The 22,448-nt window shown below is 61.6% G+C and overlaps 1 protein-coding gene across 2 annotated transcripts in view; it reads left to right on the plus strand.

Annotated features, from left to right (window-relative positions):
* LOC132811698 (voltage-dependent L-type calcium channel subunit alpha-1D-like) overlaps positions 1 to 22,448 on the plus strand; it is a 55,914-nt gene that overhangs the window by 30,799 nt on the left and 2,667 nt on the right. For both annotated transcript variants that reach the window (XM_060822835.1, XM_060822833.1), the window contains 12 exons: positions 804 to 963; positions 3,551 to 3,678; positions 6,392 to 6,488; positions 6,840 to 6,942; positions 8,511 to 8,612; positions 9,375 to 9,502; positions 11,204 to 11,323; positions 12,588 to 12,784; positions 16,336 to 16,482; positions 17,482 to 17,630; positions 19,518 to 19,633; positions 20,413 to 20,679. In XM_060822835.1, coding sequence (XP_060678818.1) covers positions 804 to 963; positions 3,551 to 3,678; positions 6,392 to 6,488; positions 6,840 to 6,942; positions 8,511 to 8,612; positions 9,375 to 9,502; positions 11,204 to 11,323; positions 12,588 to 12,784; positions 16,336 to 16,482; positions 17,482 to 17,630; positions 19,518 to 19,633; positions 20,413 to 20,679 — 1,714 coding nt within the window. The remainder of the gene's footprint in view (positions 1 to 803; positions 964 to 3,550; positions 3,679 to 6,391; positions 6,489 to 6,839; positions 6,943 to 8,510; positions 8,613 to 9,374; positions 9,503 to 11,203; positions 11,324 to 12,587; positions 12,785 to 16,335; positions 16,483 to 17,481; positions 17,631 to 19,517; positions 19,634 to 20,412; positions 20,680 to 22,448) is intronic.

The raw sequence follows: 22,448 nt of genomic DNA on the forward strand, positions 1-22,448 counted from the left end.
AAGAAGAATAAAAGCATGGACTACTTTCTAAACGGTGAGAAAATTTGTAAAGCCAAAGTACAAATGGATCTGGGAGTGCTAGCCGAGGATTCTCTGAAGGTAAACATGCAGGTTGAGTCCGTGATTAAGAAAGTGAACGCAATGTTCTCACTTATCTCAAGAGGGTTGGAATATAACAGCACCGTTGAGCTACTGAGACTTTATAAAGCTCTGGTTAGGCCCCATTTGGAGTACTGTGTCCAGTTTTGGTCCCCACACCTCAGGAAGGACATACTGGCACTGGAACGTGTCCAGCGGAGATTCACGCGGATGGTCCCTGGAATGGCAGGTCTAACATACGAGGAACGGCTGAGGATCCTGGGATTGTACTCATTGGAGTTGAGAAGGGCTTAATAGAGACGTACAAGATAATACATGGGCTGGGAAAGGGTGGACGCTAGGAAATCGTTTCCGTTAGGCGAGGAGACTAGGACCCCGCGGACACAGCCTTAGAATTAGAGGGGGTCAATTCAGAACAGAAATGCGGGGACATTTCTTCAGCCAGAGGGTGGTGGGCCTGTGGGATTCATTGCCGCAGAGTGCAGTGGAGGCCGGGACGCTAAATGTCGTCAAGGCAGAGATTGATAAGTTCTTGATGTCTCGAGGGATTAAGGAGAACGCGGGTAGGTGGAGTTCAAATGCCCATCAGCCGTGATTGAATGCTGGAGTGGACTCGATGGGCCGAACGGCCTTACGTCCACTCCTATGTCTCACGGTCTCATGGTCTTAACCTCGCCTGGTTATTTGACTTCCCTCCCGGGCAGGTGTGCCACTGGTGAGGCGTGGCAGGAGATCATGTTGGCAAGCCTCCCAGGCAAACGGTGCGACCCGGACTCAGACGACGGTCCGGGAGAAGAGTACACGTGCGGAAGCAACTTCGCCATCATCTACTTCATCAGTTTCTTCATGCTCTGTGCGTTCCTGGTAAGAGTGGGCGCTGTGGGAGGGTCAGCGCTGAGGGAGGGTCAGTGCTGAGGGAGTGGGCGCTGTGGGAGGGTCAGTGCTGAGGGAGTGGGCACTGTGGGAGGGTCAGTGCTGAGGGAGTGGGTGCTGTGGGAGGGTCAGTGCTGAGGGAGTGGGCACTGTGGGAGGGTCAGTGCTGAGGGAGTGGGGGCTGTGGGAGGGTCAGTGCTGAGGGAGTGGGTGCTGTGGGAGGGTCAGCGCTGAGTGAGGGTCAGTGCTGAGGGAGTGGGTGCTGTGGGAGGGTCAGTGCTGAGGGAGCGGGCGCAGTGGGAGGGTCAGTGCTGAGGGAGTGGGTGCTGTGGGAGGGTCAGTGCAGAGGGAGTGGGTGCTGTGGGTGGGTCAGCACTGAGGGAGTGGGTGCTGTGGGAGGGTCAGTGCTGAGGGAGCGGGTGCTGAGGGAGGGTCAGTGCTGAGGGAGCGGGTGCTGTGGGAGGGTCAGTGCTGAGGGAGCGGGCGCTGTGGGAGGGTCAGTGCTGAGGGAGGGACAGTGCTGAGGGAGCGGGCGCTGTGGAAGGGTCAGTGCTGAGGGAGCGGGCGCTGTGGGAGGGTCAGCGCTGAGGGAGCGGGCGCTGTGGGAGGGTCAGTACTGAGGGAGTGGGCACTGTGGGAGGGTCAGTGCTGAGGGAGTGGGGGCTGTAGGAGGGTCAGTGCTGAGGGAGTGGGTGCTGAGGGAGGGTCAGCGCTGAGGGAGGGTCAGTGCTGAGGGAACGGGTGCTGTGGGAGGGTAAGTGCTGAGGGAGCGGGCGCTGTGGTAGGGTCAGTGCTGAGGGAGGGACAGTGCTGAGGGAGTGGGTGCTGTGGGAGGGTCAGCGCTGAGGGAGTGGGCGCTGTGGGAGGGTCAGTGCTGAGGGAGGGTCAGTACTGAGGGAGTGGGCACTGTGGGAGGGTCAGTGCTGAGGGAGTGGGGTCTGTGGGAGGGTCAGTGCTGAGGATGTGGGTGCTGAGGAAGTGGGTGCTGAGGGAGGGTCAGCGCTGAGGGAGGGTCAGCGTGAGGGAGTGGGCACTGTGGGAGGGTCAGTACTGACGGCGTGGGTGCTGTGGGAGGGTCAGTGCTGAGGGAGCAGGCGCTGTGGGAGGGTCAGTGCTGAGGGAGTGGGCGCTGTGGGAGGGTCAGTGCTGAGGGAGCGGGTGCTGTGGGAGGGTCAGCGCTGAGGGAGTGGGTGCTGTGGGAGGGTCAGTGCTGAGGGAGCGGTTGATGTGGGAGGGTCAGTGCTGAGGGAGTGGGTGCTGTGAGAGGGTCAGTGCTGAGGGAATGGGTGCTGTGGGAGGGTCAGTGCTGAGGGAGTGGGTTCTGTGGGAGGGTCAGTGCTGAGGGAGCGGGTGCTGAGGGAGGGTCAGTGCTGAGGGAGCGGGTGCTGTGGGAGGGTCAGTGCTGAGGGAGCAGGCGCTGTGGGAGGGTCAGTGCTGAGGGAGTGGGTGCTGTGGGAGGGTCAGTGCTGAGGGAGCGGGCGCTGTGGGAGGGTCAGTGCTGAGGGAGCGGGCGCTGTGGGAGGGTCAGTGCTGAGGGAGGGACAGTGCTGAGGGAGTGGGCGCTGTGGGAGGGTCAGCGCTGAGGGAGCGGGCGCTGTGGGAGGGTCAGTGCTGAGGGAGGGTCAGTACTGAGGGAGTGGGCACTGTGGGAGGGTCAGTGCTGAGGGAGTGGGGTCTGTGGGAGGGTCAGTGGTGAGGATGTGGGTGCTGAGGAAGTGGGTGCTGAGGGAGGGTCAGCGCTGAGGGAGGGTCAGCGCTGAGGGAGTGGGCACTGTGGGAGGGTCAGTACTGACGGCGTGGGTGCTGTGGGAGGGTCAGTGCTGAGGGAGCAGGCGCTGTGGGAGGGTCAGTGCTGAGGGAGTGGGCGCTGTGGGAGGGTCAGTGCTGAGGGAGCGGGTGCTGTGGGAGGGTCAGCGCTGAGGGAGTGGGTGCTGTGGGAGGGTCAGTGCTGAGGGAGTGGGTGCTGTGGGAGGGTCAGTGCTGAGGGAGCGGGTGCTGTGGGAGGGTCAGTGCTGAGGGAGCGGGTGCTGTGGGAGGGTCAGCGCTGAGGGAGCGGGTGCTGTGGGAGGGTCAGCGCTGAGGGAGCGGGCGCTGTGGGAGGGTCAGTGCTGAGGGAGTGGGTTCTGTGGGAGGGTCAGTGCTGAGGGAGCGGGTGCTGTGGGAGTGTCAGTGCTGAGGGAGCGGGTGCTGTGGGGGGTCAGTGCTGAGGAAGTGGGTGCTGTGGGAGGGTCAGTGCTGAGGGAGCGGGCGCTGAGGGAGTGGGTGCTGTGGGGGCGTCAGTGCTGAGGGAGCGGGCGCTGAGGGAGTGGGGGCTGTGGGAGGGTCAGCGCTGAGGGAGCGGGCGCTGTGGGAGGGTCAGTGCTGAGGGAGCGGGCGCTGTGGAAGGGTCAGCGCTGAGGGAGCGGGCGCTGTGGGAGGGTGTGATGGTCAGCGCTGAGGCGAGCGGTGTGTGGGCAGTGGGAGGAGTTGGTAGGCCGCAGCCTCGCTGAAGTGCGGCCTAGCGGAGTAGGCTCCCGTCCGTCCTCGCCCTGCGGCCTTCCCTCACTGCGGCCTTCCCTCCTCCACCACCCCCACACAGATCATCAACCTGTTCGTGGCCGTGATCATGGACAACTTTGACTACCTCACCCGGGATTGGTCCATCCTCGGGCCTCACCACCTCGACGAATTCAAGAGAATCTGGTCAGAGTACGACCCCGAGGCGAAGTAAGATCCCGGGGGGGGGGAGAGCTGGGGGAGAAGCAGGAGGGAGCGTGCGGTGGAGGTGTGGGCAGATGACCGAGGTTTGGGGGAGTGAGGTCTACAAAATCTCCAAGGGTGCAGACAAGGGTAGATCGGGACAGGCCTTTTTACCCCCGGGGTGAGGGGTTCAATAATGAGAAACCACACGGTCAGGGTGAAAAGTTGAAGGGGGGACTCACACCCGCGAATTACCTCACTCAGAGGCTGCTGGGCGTTTGGAAGGTGTTGCCCGCAGAGTTGGTGTTGCCCGTACCTTCATTGAAGTTAGGTCTGGACAGACACACGAGGAGAGGGGGACAGACGCTTCGGAATTGGGTATTTCTCTCGGCAGTGGATTTGGGATAGGCTCAGGCTTGGAGGGCCGAAGGGCCGTGGATTTTCTTGGTCCTTCGTTCCGACCGCATTCGGAAAGAGCTGTCGCTCCCCCCAGCCCCCACCTCCTGAACCGAGCATATCCTGACTGAGGATACGGTGGGGGCAACTCTGTGCCCGGGGTTAACGAAACGCCCTTTGGCCATGCTAAATTGTCCCGTAGTGTCCAGGGATGTGCGGGTTAGGGTGGATTGGCCGTGCTAAATTGTTCCCGTAGTGCCCAGGGATGTGCGGGTTAGGGTGGATTGGCCGTGCTAAATTGTCCCCGTAGTGTCCAGGGATGTGCGGGTTAGGGTGGATTGGCCGTGCTAAATTGTTCCCGTAGTGCCCAGGGATGTGCAGGTTAGGGTGGATTGGCCGTGCTAAATTGTCCCTGTAGTGCCCAGGGATGTGCAGGTTAGGGTGGGATTGGCCGTGCTAAATTGTTCCCGTAGTGCCCAGGGATGTGCAGGTTAGGGTGGATTGGCCGTGCTAAATTGTCCCCGTACCTGAGGGAGGGTGGGGGTCCAGAGGAGAGCAATCCCGGGGGATGAAGGGGGAGGTCACGGTGAGGACAGGTTGAGGACTGTGTCCGGGATGGAGTTTTGGAAGGATTTGGGGAGCGGGCAGGGGTGGATTTGATTGAAAGTTACGGAATACTGAGGGAGGGTCCTGGGATAGAGCAGATGTTGGGAAGGTGACCCCACCCCAGGAGGAAGAGACCGGGACCTGAGGGCGCAGACTCAGAGCCAAGGGTGTGGCCATTTTGGGCTGAGATGGGAATGGAACCAGCTTCAACTGGTTGGGCTCCAGAGGGAGGCCATGTCTTCAGGACACAGAGAGGAAGGTGGGATCCTGATGAGTAATGGATGGAGGGTTGGGCGGTGGGTGGCAGAGGAGGCTGGTGAGTGGGATTGAGAAACATTTCAGTGCTGAGGGAGTGGGTGCTGTGGGAGGGTCAGTGCTGAGGGAGTGGGCGCTGTGGGAGTGTCAGTGCTGAGGGATTGGGTGCTGTGGGAAGGTCAGTGCTGAGGGAGTGGGCGCTGTGGGAGTGTCAGTGCTGAGGGATTGGGCGCTGTGGGAGGGTCAGTGCTGTGGGAGGGTCTGTGCTAAGGGAGTGGGTGCTGAGGGAGTGGGTGCTGTGGGAGGGTCAGTGCTGAGGGAGTGGGCGCTGTGGGAGTGTCAGTGCTGAGGGATTGGGCGCTGTGGGAGGGTCAGTGCTGTGGGAGGGTCTGTGCTAAGGGAGTGGGTGCTGAGGGAGTGGGTGCTGTGGGAGGGTCAGTGCTGAGGGAGTGGGTGCTGTGGGAGGGTCAGTGCTGAGAGGGCGGGTGCTGTGGGAGGGTCAGTGCTGAGGGAGTGGGTGCTGTGGGAGGATCAGTGCTGAGGGAGTGGGTGCTGTGGGAGGGTCAGTGCTGAGGGAGTGGGTGCTGTGGGCGGGGTCAGTGCTGAGGGAGTGGGTGCTGTGGGAGGGTCAGTGCTGAGGGAGTGGGTGCTGTAGGAGGGTCAGCGCTGAGGGAGTGGGTGCTGTGGGAGTGTCAGTGCTGAGGGAGTGGGCGCTGTGGGAGGGTCAGTGCTGAGGGAGTGTCAGTGCTAAGAGAGTGGGTGCTGTGGGAGGGTCAGTGCTGAGGGAGTGTCAATGCTGAGGGAGTGGGTGCTGTGGGAGTGTCAGTGCTGAGGGAGTGGGTGCTGTGGGAGGGTCAGTGCTGAGGGAGTGTCAGTGCTAAGAGAGTGGGTGCTGTGGGAGGGTCAGTGCTGTGGGAGTGTCAGTGCTAAGAGAGTGGGTGCTGTGGGAGGGTCAGTGCTGTGGGAGTGTCAGTGCTAAGAGAGTGGGTGCTGTGGGAGGGTCAGTGCTGTGGGTGTGGGTGCTGTGGGAGGGTCAGTGCTGAGGGAGCGGGCGCTGTGCGAGGGTCAGTGCTGAGGGAGCGGGTGCTGTGGGAGGGTCAGTGCTGAGGGAGTGGGCGCTGTGGGAGGGTCAGTGCTGAGGGAGTGGGTGCTGTGGGAGGGTCAGTGCTGAGGGAGCGGGGGCTGTGGGAGGGTCAGTGCTGAGGGAGAGGGTGCTGTGGGAGGGTCAGTGCTGAGGGAGCGGGCGCTGTGGGAGGGTCAGTGCTGAGAGAGTGGGTGCTGTGGGGGAGTGGGTGCTGAGGGAGGGTCAGTGCTGAGGGAGTGGGTGCTGAGGGAGGGTCAGTGCTGAGGGAGTGGGTGCTGTGGGAGGGTCAGTGCTGAGGGAGTGGGCGCTGTGGGAGGGTCAGTGCTGAGGGAGTGGGTGCTGTGGGAGGGTCAGTGCTGAGGGAGTGAGTCTCTGATTTTCTCTCTCTCTGTGTCCTAGGGGAAGGATTAAACATCTGGACGTAGTGAGCCTGCTCCGACGTATCCAGCCCCCTCTGGGATTCGGCAAGCTCTGTCCACACCGAGTCGCCTGTAAGGTGAGATGGGTGAGGAGCGGGCACGAGCAGGGTAGGGGAGTGAGAGGTTTCGGGCTTTGGGGTGGGGGAGGGGAGAGGGGGAGGGGTGGGAGAAAGAGAGAGAATGGGAAGGAAGACAGGGAAGGTGAAGGCAGGAAGGGGGTAGAGAGAGAGAGAGATGGGGTAGAGAGAGAAGTGGGTGAGATGGGGGAGTGAGAGAGTGGGAGGAGACAATTATTGGAAGTTGTAGTTTAATTCCCCACGAGTCAAGGTCGTTCCCCCGCACACCCCCACCGACTCCTTGGGAATGGAAGTATCCCAGATGGAAATTGAGTCTGTCAGGGTAGAGATTTATTGCTCATGCTCCTGCAGAGGCTGGTGACGATGAACATGCCGCTGAACAGAGATGGCACTGTCTCCTTCAACGCTACCCTCTTCGCATTGGTCCGGACCGCACTCAAGATCAAAACAGAGGGTACGTCAATGCATAATTCACACCCATCCCTATCTCGGGCACCCACACCAGCTCCCTACACCGCCTCGTTATCTTCGTCACGTCCTCCACCCCCTTCAATCCTTCCCTAACACTTTCAACAGCACCCACTCCCTCAGCACTGACCCTCGCACAGCACCCACTCCCTCAGCACTGACCTTCCCTCAGCACTGACCCTCCCACAGCATCCACTCCCTCAGCACTGACCCTCCCACAGTGCCTGCTCCCTCAGCACTGACCCTCCCACAGCGCCTGCTCCCTCAGCACTGACCCTCCCTCAGCACTGACCCTCCCACAGCACCCACTCCCTCAGTGCTGACCCTCCCACAGCACCCACTCCCTCAGCACTGACCCTCCCTCAGCACTGACCCTCCCACAGCGCCCGCTTCCTCAGCACTGACCCTCCCACAGCACCCGCTCCTTCAGCACTGACCCTCCCTCAGCGCCCACTCCCTCAGTACTGACCCTCTCACAGCACCCACTCCCTCCGCACTGACCCTCCCACAGCACCCGCTCCCTCAGACTGACCCTCCCACAGCACCCACTCCCTCAGTACTGACCCTCCCTCAGCGCCCATTCCCTCAGCACTGACCCTCTCACAGCACCCACTCCCTCCGCACTGACCCTCCCACAGCACCCGCTCCCTCAGCACTGACCCTCCCTCAGCACTGACCCTCCCACAGCACCCACTCCCTCCGCACTGACCCTCCCACAGTGCCCCCTCCCTCAGCACTGACCCTCCTACAGCGCCCATTCCCTCAGCACTGACCCTCCCACAGCACCCACTCCCTCAGCACTGACCCTCCTACAGCACCCGCTCCCTCAGCACTGACCCTCCCTCAGCACCCACTCCCTCAGCACTGACCCTCCCACAGTGCCCCCTCCCTCAGCACTGACCCTCCTACAGCGCCCATTCCCTCAGCACTGACCCTCCCACAGCACCCACTCCCTCAGCACTGACCCTCCTACAGCACCCGCTCCCTCAGCACTGACCCTCCCTCAGCACCCACTCCCTCAACACTGACCCTCCCACAGCACCCACTCCCTCAGCACTGACCCTCCCACAGTGTCCTCTCCCTCAGCACTGACCCTCCCACAGCACCCACTCCCTCAGCACTGACCCTCCCACAGCGCCCACTCTCTCAGCACTGACCCTCCCACAGCACCCACTCCCTCAGCACTGACCCTCCCACAGCACCCACTCCCTCAGCACTGACCCTCCCACAGCGCCCACTCTCTCAGCACTAACCCTCCCACAGCACCCACTCTCTCAGCACTGACCCTCCCACAGCGCCCACTCCCTCAGCACTGACCCTCCCACAGCGCCCACTCCCTCAGCACTGACCCTCCCACAGCACCCACTCCCTCAGCACTGACCCTCCCACAGCACCCACTCCCTCAGCACTGACCCTCCCACAGCACCCACTCCCTCAGCACTGACCCTCCCACAGCACCCACTCCCTCAGCACTGACCCTCCCTCAGCGCTGACCCTCTGACGGTGGGTGAGGTGGTTTGGAATGGTACGAATTTCCTTGTGTCCCTTTCCCAGGGAATCTTGAACAATCGAACCTGGAGCTGAGGGCCATCATTAAGAAAATCTGGAAACGAACCAAACCCAAAGTCCTGGATGAGATTATCCCGATGCCCGAAGGTGAGGAGAGAATCTGCAGAGATAATCTCCCTGTCACCCTTCCCGCTTTTTGTCTCTCTCATTTTCTGTCTCTTTTTGCCTCCCTCTGTCGCTCTCTCTCCCTCTGTCTGTGTTTTGCTCTGTTCCCCTCTTTGTCTCTCTCTCTGTCTCTCTCTCTGTCTCTCTCACACACCGCCTCTGTCTCTCCCTCTCTGTTTTTACTCATTCCATCTCTCGCTCTCTCCCTCTCTGTTTTTCTCTCTCTCTGTCTCTCCCTCTCTCTCACACATTCTGTCTCTCATAGTCTCTCTCCACCCCCCCTTTGTCTCTCTCACTCACTCTCTCTCTCTCTCTCTATGTCCGTCTCTCTCACACTGTCTCTGTCTCTCACTCTTTCTGTTTTTACTCGCTCTGTTGCTCTCTCTCTCTCCCTCTCTGTTTCTCTCTCCCACTGTCTCTCTCTCTCCCTGTCTCTCCCTCTCTCTCACACGCTCTGTCTCTCACAGTCTCTCTCCACCCCCCCTTTGTCTCTCTCTCTCTCTCTCTCTGTCCGTCTCTCTCATACCGTCTCTGTCTCTCACTGTCTCTCTCCCTATCTTTGTCTCTCTCTCTCTCCTTCTCAGTCGCTCTCTCTCTCTCTGTCTCTCCCTCTCACTGTCTCTTCTCTCCCTCTCTCTCACACGCTCTGTCTCTCGCTGTCTCTCCCCCTCTCGCTTTCTGTCTCTCTCTCCCTCTCCCTTTCTCTGTCTATCACACACACTCTCTCTCTCTCCCCCTGCTCAGATGAAGAGGTGACTGTTGGGAAATTCTACGCGACCTTCCTCATCCAGGACTACTTCAGAAAGTTCCGGAAACGACAGCAGAAGGGTCTGTTTGGGCAGCCAGATGTCTGTACCTCGACAACTCTCCAGGTCAGCCAGGGGGTGGGGGTCATCTGTGTGTGTGTGGGAGGGTCAGCGCTAGGGGAGGGTCAGTGCTGAGGGAGTGGGTGCTGTGGGAGGGTCAGTGCTGAGGGAGCGGGCGCTGTGGGAGGGTCAGTGCTGAGGGAGTGGGTGCTGTGGGAGGGTCAGTGCTGAGGGAGCGGGTGCTGTGGGAGGGTCAGTGCTGATGGAGTGGGTGCTGTGGGAGGGTCAGCGCTGAGGGAGTGGGTGCTGTGGGAGGGTCAGTGCTGAGGGAGCGGGCGCTGTGGGAGGGTCAGTGCTGAGGGAGTGGGTGCTGTGGGAGGGTCAGCGCTGAGGGAGTGGGTGCTGTGGGAGGGTCAGTGCTGAGGGAGCGGGTGCTGTGGGAGGGTCAGTGCTGATGGAGCGGGTGCTGTGGGAGGGTCAGTGCTGAGGGAGTGGGTGCTGTGGGAGGGTCAGCGCTGAGGGAGTGGGTGCTGTGGGAGGGTCAGTGCTGAGGGAGTGGGTGCTGTGGGAGGGTCAGTGCTGTGGGAGGGTCAGTGCTGAGGGAGCGGGTGCTGTGGGAGGGTCAGTGCTGAGGGAGCGGGCGCTGTGGGAGGGTCAGTGCTGAGGGAGTGGGTGCTGTGTGAGGGTCAGTGCTGAGGGAGTGGGTGCTGTGGGAGGGTCAGTGCTGAGGGAGTGGGCGCTGTGTGAGGGTCAGTGCTGAGGGAGTGGGTGCTGTGGGAGGGTCAGTGCTGAGGGAGTGGGCGCTGTGTGAGCGTCAGTGCTGAGGGAGCGTGAGCTGTGGGAGGGTCAGTGCTGAGGGAGCGGGCGCTGTGGGAGGGTCAGTGCTGAGGGAGTGGGTGCTGTGTGAGGGTCAGTGCTGAGGGAACGGGTGCTGTGGGAGGGTCAGTGCTGAGGGAGTGGGCGCTGTGTGAGGGTCAGTGCTGAGGGAGTGGGCGCTGTGGGAGGGTCAGTGCTGAGGGAGTGGGTGCTGTGTGAGGGTCAGTGCTGAGGGAGTGGGTGCTGTGGGAGGGTCAGTGCTGAGGGAGTGGGCGCTGTGTGAGGGTCAGTGCTGAGGGAGTGGGTGCTGTGGGAGGGTCAGTGCTGAGGGAGTGGGCGCTGTGTGAGCGTCAGTGCTGAGGGAGCGTGAGCTGTGGGAGGGTCAGTGCTGAGGGAGCGGGCGCTGTGGGCGGGTCAGTGCTGAGGGAGTGGGTGCTGTGTGAGGGTCAGTGCTGAGGGAGTGGGTGCTGTGGGAGGGTCAGTGCTGAGGGAGCGGGTGCTGTGGGAGGGTCAGTGCTGAGGGAGCGGGTGCTGTGGGAGGGTCAGTGCTGAGGGAGTGGGGGCTGTGTGAGGGTCAGTGCTGAGGGAGTGGGGGCTGTGGGAGGGTCAGTGCTGAGGGAGTGGGTGCTGTGGGAGGGTCAGCGCTGAGGGAGTGGGTGCTGTGGGAGGGTCAGTGCTGAGGGAGCGGGCGCTGTGGGAGGGTCAGTGCTGTGGGAGCGGGCGCTGTGGGAGGGTCAGTGCTGAGGGAGCGGGCGCTGTGGGAGGGTCAGTGCTGAGGGAGTGGGTGCTGTGGGAGGGTCAGTGCTGAGGGAGTGGGCGCTGTGGGAGGGTCAGTGCTGAGGGAGTGGGCGCTGTGGGAGGGTCAGTGCTGAGGGAGTGGGTGCTGTGGGAGGGTCAGTGCTGAGGGAGCTCTGCCCGTTTGCGAGACGTTTCCTCCCTCTCTTCCCCCAGGCTGGCTTACGAACTCTCCAGGACATCGGGCCGGAGATCCGTCGGGCCATCTCCTCTGACCTGCTGGAAGGGGACCCGGAGGTGGACGATGCAGTGGGTGGTCGGAGCGCTGAGGAGCAGGTCAGAGACGGAGACCCACAGATTTCCGACTGAAGGACGGGAGGGAGGAGGCCGGAGGCTGGGACCGAACCCTGTCGCACCCCAGCAGGACTCGATGGGGAAATGGGGAGGGGGTGGGGAACGCTCTCGAGTCGGGAGTCAGATGGATTTCCGAACAGAGATCGCCGGGAGTGGAGGGTGGGGGCATCGAGGAAGGGGTCAGGAAACGGGGGGGGGGGGGCGGAGCATGTACGATGACCTGTGACCCTACACGATGGATGTCAGCGGTTGAGGGGGAGCAGACCCAGCGCGGAAACAGACCCTTCGTCCCATCCCGTCCGTGCTATCCTAACCTAACCCAGTCCCCGTTCCCCAGCACTTGGCCCATCTCCCCCTAACCCCTTCCTATCCATGCCCCCCCCCCATCCTTTTAAATGTTGTCATTGTACCAGCCCCCACCACTTCCTCTGGCAGCTCGTTCCACACACGCACCACCCTCTGGGGGGAAAAGTTACCCCTCAGGTCCCTTTCCCCCCCTCTCACCTTAAACCTACCCCCCTCTAGTTCTGGGCTCCCCCACCCCAGGGGGAAAAGACCTTGTCTATTTACCCTATCCATGTCCCCCCCTCATGATTTTATAAACCTCTATAAGGTCACCCCTCAGCCCCCGACGCTCCGGGGAAAACAGCCCCCGGCCTATCCAGCCCCTCCCTGGAGCTCTAACCCTTTCCTGACCCCTTTCCCAACATCCGTCCTGTAGCGGGGGGAGACCAGGATCGAACGCGGTATTCCCAAAGCGGCCTCACCGATACAGCCGCAACATGACCTCCCTGGATTGTGTAGAGGGAGCTTTACTCTGTATCTAACCCCCCGTCCCTGGGAGTGGGGGACAGTGAAGAGGGAGCTTTACTCTGTATCTAACCCCCTGACCCTGGGAGTGGGGGACAGTGTTGAGAGAGCTTTACCCTGTCTCTAACCCTTTGTCCCTGGGAGTGGGGGGACAGTGTAGAGGGAGCTTTACTCTGTATCTAATCCCCTGTCCCTGGGAGTGGGGGGACAGTGTAGAGGGAGCTTTACTCTGTATCTAACCCCCCTGTCCCTGGAAGTGGGGGGACAGTGTAGATGGAGCTTTCCTCTGTATCTAACCCCCTGTCCCTGGGAGTGGGGGATGGTGTAGAGGGAGCTTTACCGTGTATCTAACCCCCTGTCCCTGGGAGCGGGGGCCGGTGTAGAGGGAGCTTTACCGTGTATCTAACCCCCACCCCTGCTGTCCCTTGTCCTGTAGCGTTCTGACAGACGTGGCTCCGGGACATCTGCCCACTCAGTGGCTCTCCGGCTTGGCAGCGATACGCCCCAGGCACCCGGTGCCAAGCAGCTGAGAAACGGCACGGCCTACCACGGGCAGGGTGTGCAGGACGGGCTTCAGGATGACCCGGGCGAGGGGTGCCCGCCGATTTCCGAGAGGTCTCCAGCCGGTGCCAGGTGAAGACCTCCTCTCCAGATGGTAGTGCCCGCTGTCCTCCGGCGGTCAGCAATCCCTTTCAGGCAGAGTCGCAGCAGTGTGTACATTCCCTCATAGACCTCAGCTGGGCACCACCATTGGCACTACAGGGTCAGGAGGATGTGACCGCACTGGAGATGGGGGGAGAGAGAGAGGGAGAGAGAGATTGACAGAGAAATAGAGAGAGAGAGAGAGAGAGAGAGAGAGATGGGGGGAATGGGAGGAGCAAGAGAGTGAGAGATTGACAGAGATAGAGTGAGAGATTGAGAGAGATAGAGTGAGAGACTGAAAGAGAGAGAAAGGGGAGGGGGAGAGAGAGAGAAAGAGAGACAGAGATGGAGAGAGTGAGAGATTGACAGAGATAGAATGAGAGATTGAGAGAGGGTGGGGGGGAGAGAGAGACAGAGATGGAGAGAGTGAGAGATTGACAGAGATAGAGTGAGAGATGGGGAGAGAGAGATAGAGAGAGGAGGGGGGAGAGAGAGAGAGAGAGAGACAGAGATGGAGAGAGTGAGAGATTGACAGAGATAGAGTGAGAGATTGAGAGAGAGAGAGAGAGAGAGGGGGGGGCGGGAGAGAGAGAGACAAACAGACAGACAGAGATGGAGAGAGTGAGAGATTGACGGAGAAATAGACAGCGAGAGAGAGAGAGCGAGAGATGGGGGAAAAGGGGGGAGAGAGAGAGTGAGAGATTGACAGAGATAGAATGAGAGATTGAGAGAGGGTGGGGGGGAGAGAGAGAGAGAGAGAGAGACACAGAGATGGAGAGAGTGAGAGATTGACAGAGATAGAGTGAGAGATTGAGAGAGAGAGGGGAGAGAGAGAGAGGGGAGGGGGGGAGAGAGAGAGACAGAGATAGAGAGAGTGAGAGGTTGACAGAGAAATAGACAGAGAGAGAGAGAAAAATGGGGGGAAAAGAGGGGAGCGAGAGAGTGAGAGATTGAGAGAGATAGAGTGAGAGATTGAGAGAGATAGAGTGAGAGATTGAGAGAGGGGGGGAGGGGGGGAGGGGGAGAGAGAGAGAGACAGAGACAGAGATGGAGAGAGTGAGAGATTGACCAAGATAGAGTGAGAGATTGAGAAAGAGAGAGAGAGGGTGGAGGGGGGAGAGAGAGAGACAGAGAGAGAGACAGAGATGGAGAGAGTGAGAGATTGACAGAGAAATAGAGAGAGAGAGAGAGAGAGAGATGGGAGTAAGGGGGAGAGAGAGAGTGTGAGAGATTCAGCGATAGAGTGAGAGATTGGGGGGAGAGAGAGAGAGAGAGAGAGAGAGAGAGAGACAGGGATGGAGAGAGTGAGATTGACAGAGAAATAGAGAGAGAGATGGGGAAAAGGGAGAAAGAGAGGGAGAAAGAGATTGAGAGAGAGAGGTGGAGAATGAAAGACTGACAGAGATAGAGCGAGAGATGGCGGGGGGAGAGACAGAGAGAGTGGGAAAGAGAGAGAGAGAGAGATGGAGAGAGTGAGAGATTGACAGGGAGATACAGCGAGAGATAGAGAGCGGGAAATAGAGAGAGAGAGAGCTCACAAGATGGAGAGATTGAGAGAGTCAGATTGAGGGAGAGAGGGAAAACGAGAGTCAGGGAGAGAGAAAGAGACGAAGAGAGAGAGAGAGAGATTGAGAGACAGAGAGAGAGAGAGGTTGAGGGAGAAAAAGATTGAGAAAGACATGCTAGAGAAAGAGATTGAGAGTGATAGAGATTGAGAGAGAGATGGAGACAGGGAGAGAGAGAGAGAGAGAAAGAGAGATAGAGAGAGAGATTGAGAGAGATGGAGACGGAGAGGAATTGAGAGAGGGAGAGATGGAGACGGGAAGAGGAGAGAAAGAAATTGAGAGAGAGAGTGAGCGAGAGTGAGATTGAGAGTGAGAGAGAGAGTGAGCGAGAGTGAGATGGAGATGGCGAGCTTGTGAGAGAGATGGAGTGAGACAGAGAGAGAAAGATGGAGACAGAAAAAGATTGTGAGATAAAGATGTGGAGAGAGAGAGAGAGAGAGAGAGAGAGAGGGGGGGGAGGGGAGAGGATGGGAATTGAGGGACACGGGGAGAGAGAGGATGGGGAGTGAGGGACACGGGGAGAGAGGGAGGGGAGTGAGGGACACGTGGTGAGGGAGGGGAGTGAGGGACACGGGGGGGAGAGGGAGGGGAGTGAGGGACACGGGGTGAGGGAGGGACATGGGGAGAGAGGGGGAGAGGAGTGAGGGACACGGGGAGAGAGAGGGAGGGGAGTGAGAGACACTGGGAGAGAGGGAGGGGAGTGAGGGACACGGGGAGAGAAAGGGGGAGTGAGACACACTGGGAGAGAGGGAGGGGAGTGAGGGACACTGGGAGAGAGAGGGAGGGGAGTGAGGGACACGTGGTGAGGGAGGGGAGGGAGGGAATGGGAGAGAGGGGGAGGGGAGTGAGGGACACGGGGGGGAGAGGGAGGGGATTGAGGGACACGGGGAGTGAGGGAGGGGAGTGAGGGACACGGTGAGTGAGGGAGGGGAGTGAGGGACACGGGGGGAGAGAGGGAGGGGATTGAGGGACACGGGGAGTGAGGGAGGGGAGTGAGGGACACGGGGAGTGAGGGAGGGGAGTGAGGGACACGGGGGGAGAGGGAGGGGAGTGAGGGACACGGGGAGTGAGGGAGGGGAGGGAGGGACACGGGGAGTGAGGGAGGGGAGGGAGGGACACGCGGAGTGAGGGAGGGGAGTGAGGGAGGGGAGTGAGGAAGGGGAGTGAGGGAGGGGAGAGAGGGAGGGGAGAGAGGGACACGGGGGGAGAGAGGGAGGGGAGTGAGGGACACTGGGAGAGAGGGAGGGGAGTGAGGGACACGCCGAGTGAGGGAGGGGAGTGAGGGACACGGGGAGTGAGGGAGGGGAGTGAGGGACACGGGGGGAGAGGGAGGGGAGTGAGGGACACGCCGAGTGAGGGAGGGGAGTGAGGGACACGGGGGGAGAGGGAGGGGAGTGAGGGACACGCCGAGTGAGGGAGGGGAGTGAGGGACACGCCGAGTGAGGGAGGGGAGTGAGGGACACGGGGGGAGAGGGAGGGGAGTGAGGGACACGCCGAGTGAGGGAGGGGAGTGAGGGACACGCCGAGTGAGGGAGGGGAGTGAGGGACACGGGGGGGAGAGGGAGGGGAGTGAGGGACACGGGGAGTGAGGGAGGGGAGTGAGGGACACGGGGAGTGAGGGAGGGGAGTGAGGGACACGGGGGGAGAGGGAGGGGAGTGAGGGACACGGGGGGAGAGGGAGGGGAGTGAGGGACACGGGGAGTGAGGGAGGGGAGTGAGGGACACGGGGAGTGAGGGAGGGGAGTGAGGGACACGGGGGGAGAGGGAGGGGAGTGAGGGACACGGGGAGTGAGGGAGGGGAGTGAGGGACACGGGGAGTGAGGGAGGGGAGTGAGGGACACGGGGAGTGAGGGAGGGGAGGGAGGGACACGGGGAGTGAGGGAGGGGAGTGAGGGACACGGGGAGTGAGGGAGGGGAGTGAGGGACACGGGGAGTGAGGGAGGGGAGCTGTTGTTGATGGGGTCTGTGTTTTGTCAGGACCAGGAGAGATTCCAGGGATGACCCGAGTCCAACAACGTTCCACAGAAACGGGTCGGTGTCCGGAGGGAACGTGATCGAGGACCATCTCACCTCAGAACAACGCAATCACAGCCAAGAGACCGATAGTGGGACACTCACAGACAGGTGGGAATATACACTGACCCCCCCACAGCCCCCGCTCCCTCAGCACTGACCCTCCCACAGCGCCCACTCCCTCAGCACTGACCCTCCCACAGACCCCGCTCCCTCAGCACTGACCCTCCCACAGCGCCCACTCCCTCAGCACTGACCCTCCCACAGCGCCCGCTCCCTCAGCACTGACCCTCCCACAGCACCCGCTCCCTCAGCACTGACCCTCCCACAGCGCCCATTCCCTCAGCACTGACCCTCCCACAGCGCCCACTCCCCCAGCACTGACCCTCCCACAGACCCCGCTCCCTCAGCACTAACCCTCCCACAGCGCCCACTCCCTCAGCACTGACCCTCCCACAGCGCCCGCTCCCTCAGCACTGACCCTCCCACAGCGCCCACTCCCTCAGCACTGACCCTCCCACAGCGCCCACTCCCTCAGCACTGACCCTCCCACAGCACCCACTCCCTCAGCACTGACCCTCCCACAGCGCCCGCTCCCTCAGCACTGACCCTCCCACAGCACCCGCTCCCTCAGCACTGACCCTCCCACAGCACCCGCTCCCTCAGCACTGACCCTCCCACAGCACCCACTCCCTCAGCACTGACCCTCCCACAGCACCCGCTCCCTCAGCACTGACCCTCCCACAGCACCCGCTCCATCAGCACTGACTCTCCCACAGCACCCACTCCCTCAGCACTGACCCTCCCACAGCACCCACTCCCTCAGCACTGACCCTCACACAGCACCCGCTCCCTCAGCACTGACCCTCCCACAGCCCCCGCTCCCTCAGCGCTGACCCTCCCACAGCGCCCGCTCCCTCAGCGCTGACCCTCCCACAGCACCCGCTCCCTCAGCGCTGACCCTCCCACAGCACCCGCTCCCTCAGCACTGACCCTCCCACAGCACCCGCTCCCTCAGCACTGACCCTCCCACAGCACCCACTCCCTGGTGCGAGTGGGGTCGGCCCCTCTTGTCCAGCTCTCACCTGGTGGCATTTCACCCTGTGACAGGCAGGAGGCGGTGGAGAGTAATGGCTACTGTAACCGGCAGAACTGTGATCTGGGACCCAGCACGTACAACTCCTTCAAAGCTGTGCCCAACGGGCATAAAGAGCGAGGTCTAGTCACTCGAAGGCGACGTTTGCCCCCCACACCAGCAGGTACAGAGCCTGAAACAACCCTGCATCCCCGCACTCTCCCCATAGCCCTGCATCCATCCCCAAACTAATCCCACTGTCCCTGCTCTCTCTCCCCATAGCCCTGTATCCATCCCCAAACTAATCCCACTGTCCCCGCTCTCTCTCCCCATAGCCCTGTATCCATCCCCAAACTAATCCCATTGTCCCCTCTCTCTCTCCCCATAGCCCTCTATCCCCAAACTAATCCCACTGCCCCCGCTCTCTCTCCCCAAAGCCCTGTATCCATCCCCAAACTAATCCCACTGCCCCCCACTCTCTCCCCATAGCCCTGTATCCATCCCCAAACTAATCCCACTGTCCCCGCTCTCTCTCCCCATAGCCCTGTATCCATCCCCAAACTAATCCCACTGCCTGCTCTCTCTCCCCATAGCCCTGTATCCATCCCCAAACTAATCCCACTGCCTGCTCTCTCTCCCCATATCTCTGTATCCATCCCCAAACTAATCCCACTGCCTGCTCTCTCTCCCCATAGCCCTGTATCCATCCCCAAACTAATCCCACTGCCCCCGCTCTCTCTCCCCATAGCCCTGTATCCATCCCCAAACTAATCCCACTGTCCCCGCTCTCTCCCCATAGCCCTGTATCCATCCCCAAACTAATCCCACTGTCCCCGCTCTCTCCCCATAGCCCTGTATCCATCCCCAAACTAATCCCACTGTCCCCGCTCTCTCTCCCCATAGCCCTGTATCCATCCCCAAACTAATCCCACTGCCTGCTCTCTCTCCCCATAGCCCTGTATCCATCCCCAAACTAATCCCACTGCCTGCTCTCTCTCCCCATATCTCTGTATCCATCCCCAAACTAATCCCACTGCCTGCTCTCTCTCCCCATAGCCCTGTATCCATCCCCAAACTAATCCCACTGCCCCCGCTCTCTCTCCCCATAGCCCTGTATCCATCCCCAAACTAATCCCACTGTCCCCGCTCTCTCCCCATAGCCCTGTATCCATCCCCAAACTAATCCCACTGTCCCCGCTCTCTCCCCATAGCCCTGTATCCATCCCCAAACTAATCCCACTGTCCCCCGCTCTCTCCCCATAGCCCTGTATCCATCCCTAAACTAATCCCACTGTCCCCGCTCTCTCTCCCCATAGCCCTGTATCCATCCCCAAACTAATCCCACTGTCCCCGCTCTCTCCCCATAGCCCTGTATCCATCCCCAAACTAATCCCACTGTCCCCCGCTCTCTCCCCATAGCCCTGTATCCATCCCTAAACTAATCCCACTGTCCCCGCTCTCTCTCCCCATAGCCCTGTATCCATCCCCAAACTAATCCCACTGTCCCCGCTCTCTCTCCCCATAGCCCTGTATCCATCCCCAAACTAATCCCACTGCCTGCTCTCTCTCCCCATAGCCCTGTATCCATCCCCAAACTAATCCCACTGCCTGCTCTCTCTCCCCATATCACTGTATCCATCCCCAAACTAATCCCACTGCCTGCTCTCTCTCCCCATAGCCCTGTATCCATCCCCAAACTAATCCCACTGTCCCCGCTCTCTCCGCATAGCCCTGTATCCATCCCCAAACTAATCCCACTGTCCCCGCTCTCTCCCCATAGCCCTGTATCCATCCCCAAACTAATCCCACTGCCTGCTCTCTCTCCCCATATCTCTGTATCCATCCCCAAACTAATCCCACTGCCTGCTCTCTCTCCCCATAGCCCTGTATCCATCCCCAAACTAATCCCACTGCCTGCTCTCTCTCCCCATAGCCCTGTATCCATCCCCAAACTAATCCCACTGCCTGCTCTCTCTCCCCATAGCCCTGTATCAATCCCCAAACTAATCCCACTGTCCCCGCTCTCTCCCCGTAGCCCGCGTATCGATCTCCCACTGTGTTCTTTTCCCAGGCAGACCAACAGCGTTCACCTTCCAGTGTTTAGCTGGTAATGACAGCAGCGACGATGTCCCGCTGCCTGGCACCTACCACCCTCGCAAACACCCCCAGCAATCTGCCCGGCAACAGGTCAGTCACGCCCCTCACCCTCTCGGAGCTCCCCCTGGCTTGTCAGCTGAGGTGGGGGAGGTGGGGGCGTCGAGGGGGGGATTTTCGGGACATATCTCCCGAAGAACGAGGGAGTTTCTCAGGGTGGGCGTTGGAACTGGACGGAGACTGAGGCGACGGGATAGCAGGGAGGGGGTGCGGCAGCGTGGAAGGGCCGAGTGGCTCGCTCCCACGTTGCGATAATCCAGCCTGTTACACAGGAACAGGAGGCCATTCGGCCCCTCCTCCCCCAACCTGTTCCCCAACTACAGGAAGCCACTCAGCGAGAGGCAGTGAGGTGCGGGTGCGACACAAATCGCCCGACGGGGTGCGGGCTAGGTTGGCGCTGGGTGGGTGCGGAGGTGAAGGGGAGATTTCTTTCCCCCCCGCACCCAGTGGTGGAGGTGGGGGGAGAGGGTTGTGCGGGGGAGGGGGAGGGGAACCGGGCAGAGCCGAGCCGGCAGAGCTGTTGTCCGTCTACGATGGCTCCCTTGGCCGAATAGCCGTCGGAATGTGGGTGATCTCAGGGTGGGGGGAGCCGGACGCATGGGGAGGGGTGGGGGAGGGGAACAGGCTTGGGTGACGCACGCAGTCCGTGCCGCCTTCCTCAGTCGAATAGCCGCGGCTGGGAAAGAGTTGGTGGTTGGGGGGACGCGGCTGTGGTGGTGAGGGGGAAACGGGAAAGGGAGGCCATTCCCGTACTATCCCGCGCCCCCACCCCGGGGGGGGCTAACGCCGGGGCTGTTCCTTGGCCGTTACAGGGGCGCGGAACAGCCACCACCCAGTCCTGGGCCAGTCCTCACCCCCCCAGGCGCGGCTGCCTACTGTACGCCCCGCTGATCCTGGTGCAGCCCGATGGGGGCTGGAGGGACAGCAGGAGAGGGCCGAACGGGCTGGAGCCAGGACGCTGGCAGGAGGAGGAGGAGCCGGCTGAACCGGACAGAGAGCTGGCAGGGTCCAGGCTGAGGGTCCCAGGTACCCTGGGATACAACGAGAGGCAAGGCAGTGCAGACAGCCTAGTGGAGGCGGTGAGTCTGAGGCCCTTCAGCCCTTCCTGCTGCTGCGATCCCACCCAGTCTAATCCCACTCTCCCCCCTCCGACGGAGCGGGCGCTGCGGGGGGGTCAGTGCTGAGGGAGTGGGCGCGGTGGGAGGGTCAGTGCTGAGGGAGCGGGTGCTGAGGGAGGATCAGTGCTGAGGGAGTGGGCGCTGTGGGAGGGACAGCGCTGAGGGAGCGGGTGCTGTGGGACGGTCAGTGCTGAGGGAGTGGGCGCTGTGGGAGGGACAGCGCTGAGGGAGCGGGCGCTGTGGGAGAGTCAGTGCTGAGGGAGTGGGCGCTGTGGGAGAGTCAGTGCTGAGGGAGTGGGCGCTGTGGGAGGGTCAGTTCTGAGGGAGCGGGTGCTGTGGGAGGGTCAGTGCTGAGGGAGTGGGCGCTGTGGGAGAGTCAGTGCTGAGGGAGTGGGCGCTGAGGGAGGTCAGTGCTGAGGGAGCGGGCGCTGTTGGAGGGTCAGTGCTGAGGGAGTGGGTGCTGTTGGAGGGTCAGCGCTGAGGGAGTGGGTGCTGTGCGAGGGTCAGCGCTGTGGGAGTGGGTGCTGTGAGACGGTCAGTGCTGAGGGAGGGGGGGCTGTGAGAGGGTCAGTGCTGAGGGAGCGGGTGCTGTGGGAGGGTCAGTGCTGAGGGAGTGGGCGCTGAGGGAGGGTCAGTGCTGAGGGAGCGGGTGCTGTGGGAGGGTCAGTGCTGAGTGAGGGTCAGTGCTGAGGGAGCGGGCGCTGTGGGAGGGTCAGTGCTGAGGGAGTGGGTGCTGTGGGAGGGTCAGTGCTGAAGGAGTGGGCGCTGTGGGAGGGTCAGTGCTGAGGGATTGAGCGCTGAGGGAGGGTCAGTGCTGAGGGAGCGGGCGCTGTAGGACGGTCAGTGCTGAGGGAGCGGGTGCTGTGGGAGGGTCATTGCTGAGGGAGTCGGTGCTGAGGGAGTATCAGTGCTGAGGGATTTGGTGTTGTGGGAGGGTCAGTTCTGAGGGAGTGGGTGCTGTGGGAGGGTCAGTGCTGAGGGAGCGGGTGCTGTGTGAGGGTCAGTGCTGAGGGAGCGGGTGCTGTGGGAGCGTCAGTGCTGAGGGAGTGGGTGCTGAGGGAGGGTCAGTGCTGAGGGAGTGGGGGCTGTGGGAGGGTCAGTGCTGAGGGAGCGGATGCTGTGGGAGGGTCAGTGCTGAGGGAGAGGGTGCTGTGGGAGGGTCAGCGCTGAGGGAGTGGGTGCTGTGGGAGGGTCAGCGCTGAGGGAGTGGGTGCTGTGGGAGGGTCAGCGCTGAGGGAGTGGGTGCTGTGGGAGGGTCAGTGCTGAGGGAGTGGGTGCTGTGGGAGGGTCAGCGCTGAGGGAGCGGGGGCTGTGGGAGGGTCAGCGCTGAGGGAGCGGGTGCTGTGGGAGGGTCAGTGCTGAGGGAGCGGGTGCTGTGGGAGCGTCAGTGCTGAGGGAGCGGGTGCTGTGGGAGGGTCAGTGCTGAGGGAGCGGGTGCTGTGGGAGGGTCAGTGCTGAGGGAGCGGGTGCTGTGGGAGGGTCAGTGCTGAGGGAGTGGGTGCTGTGGGAGGGTCAGTGCTGAGGGATTGGGTGCTGTGGGAGGGTCAGTGCTGAGGGAGTGGGTGCTGTGGGAGGGTCAGTGCTGAGGGAGTGGGTGCTGTGGGAGGGTCAGTGCTGAGGGAGGGTCAGTGCTGAGGGAGCGGGCGCTGTGGGAGGGTCAGTGCTGAGGGAGCGGGTGCTGGGGGAGGGTCAGTGCTGAGGGAGTGGGTGCTGTAGGAGGGTCAGTGCTG

The sequence above is a fragment of the Hemiscyllium ocellatum genome, unplaced genomic scaffold, assembly GCF_020745735.1.
Source record: "Hemiscyllium ocellatum isolate sHemOce1 unplaced genomic scaffold, sHemOce1.pat.X.cur. scaffold_2310_pat_ctg1, whole genome shotgun sequence".
Lineage (NCBI taxonomy): Eukaryota > Metazoa > Chordata > Chondrichthyes > Orectolobiformes > Hemiscylliidae > Hemiscyllium > Hemiscyllium ocellatum.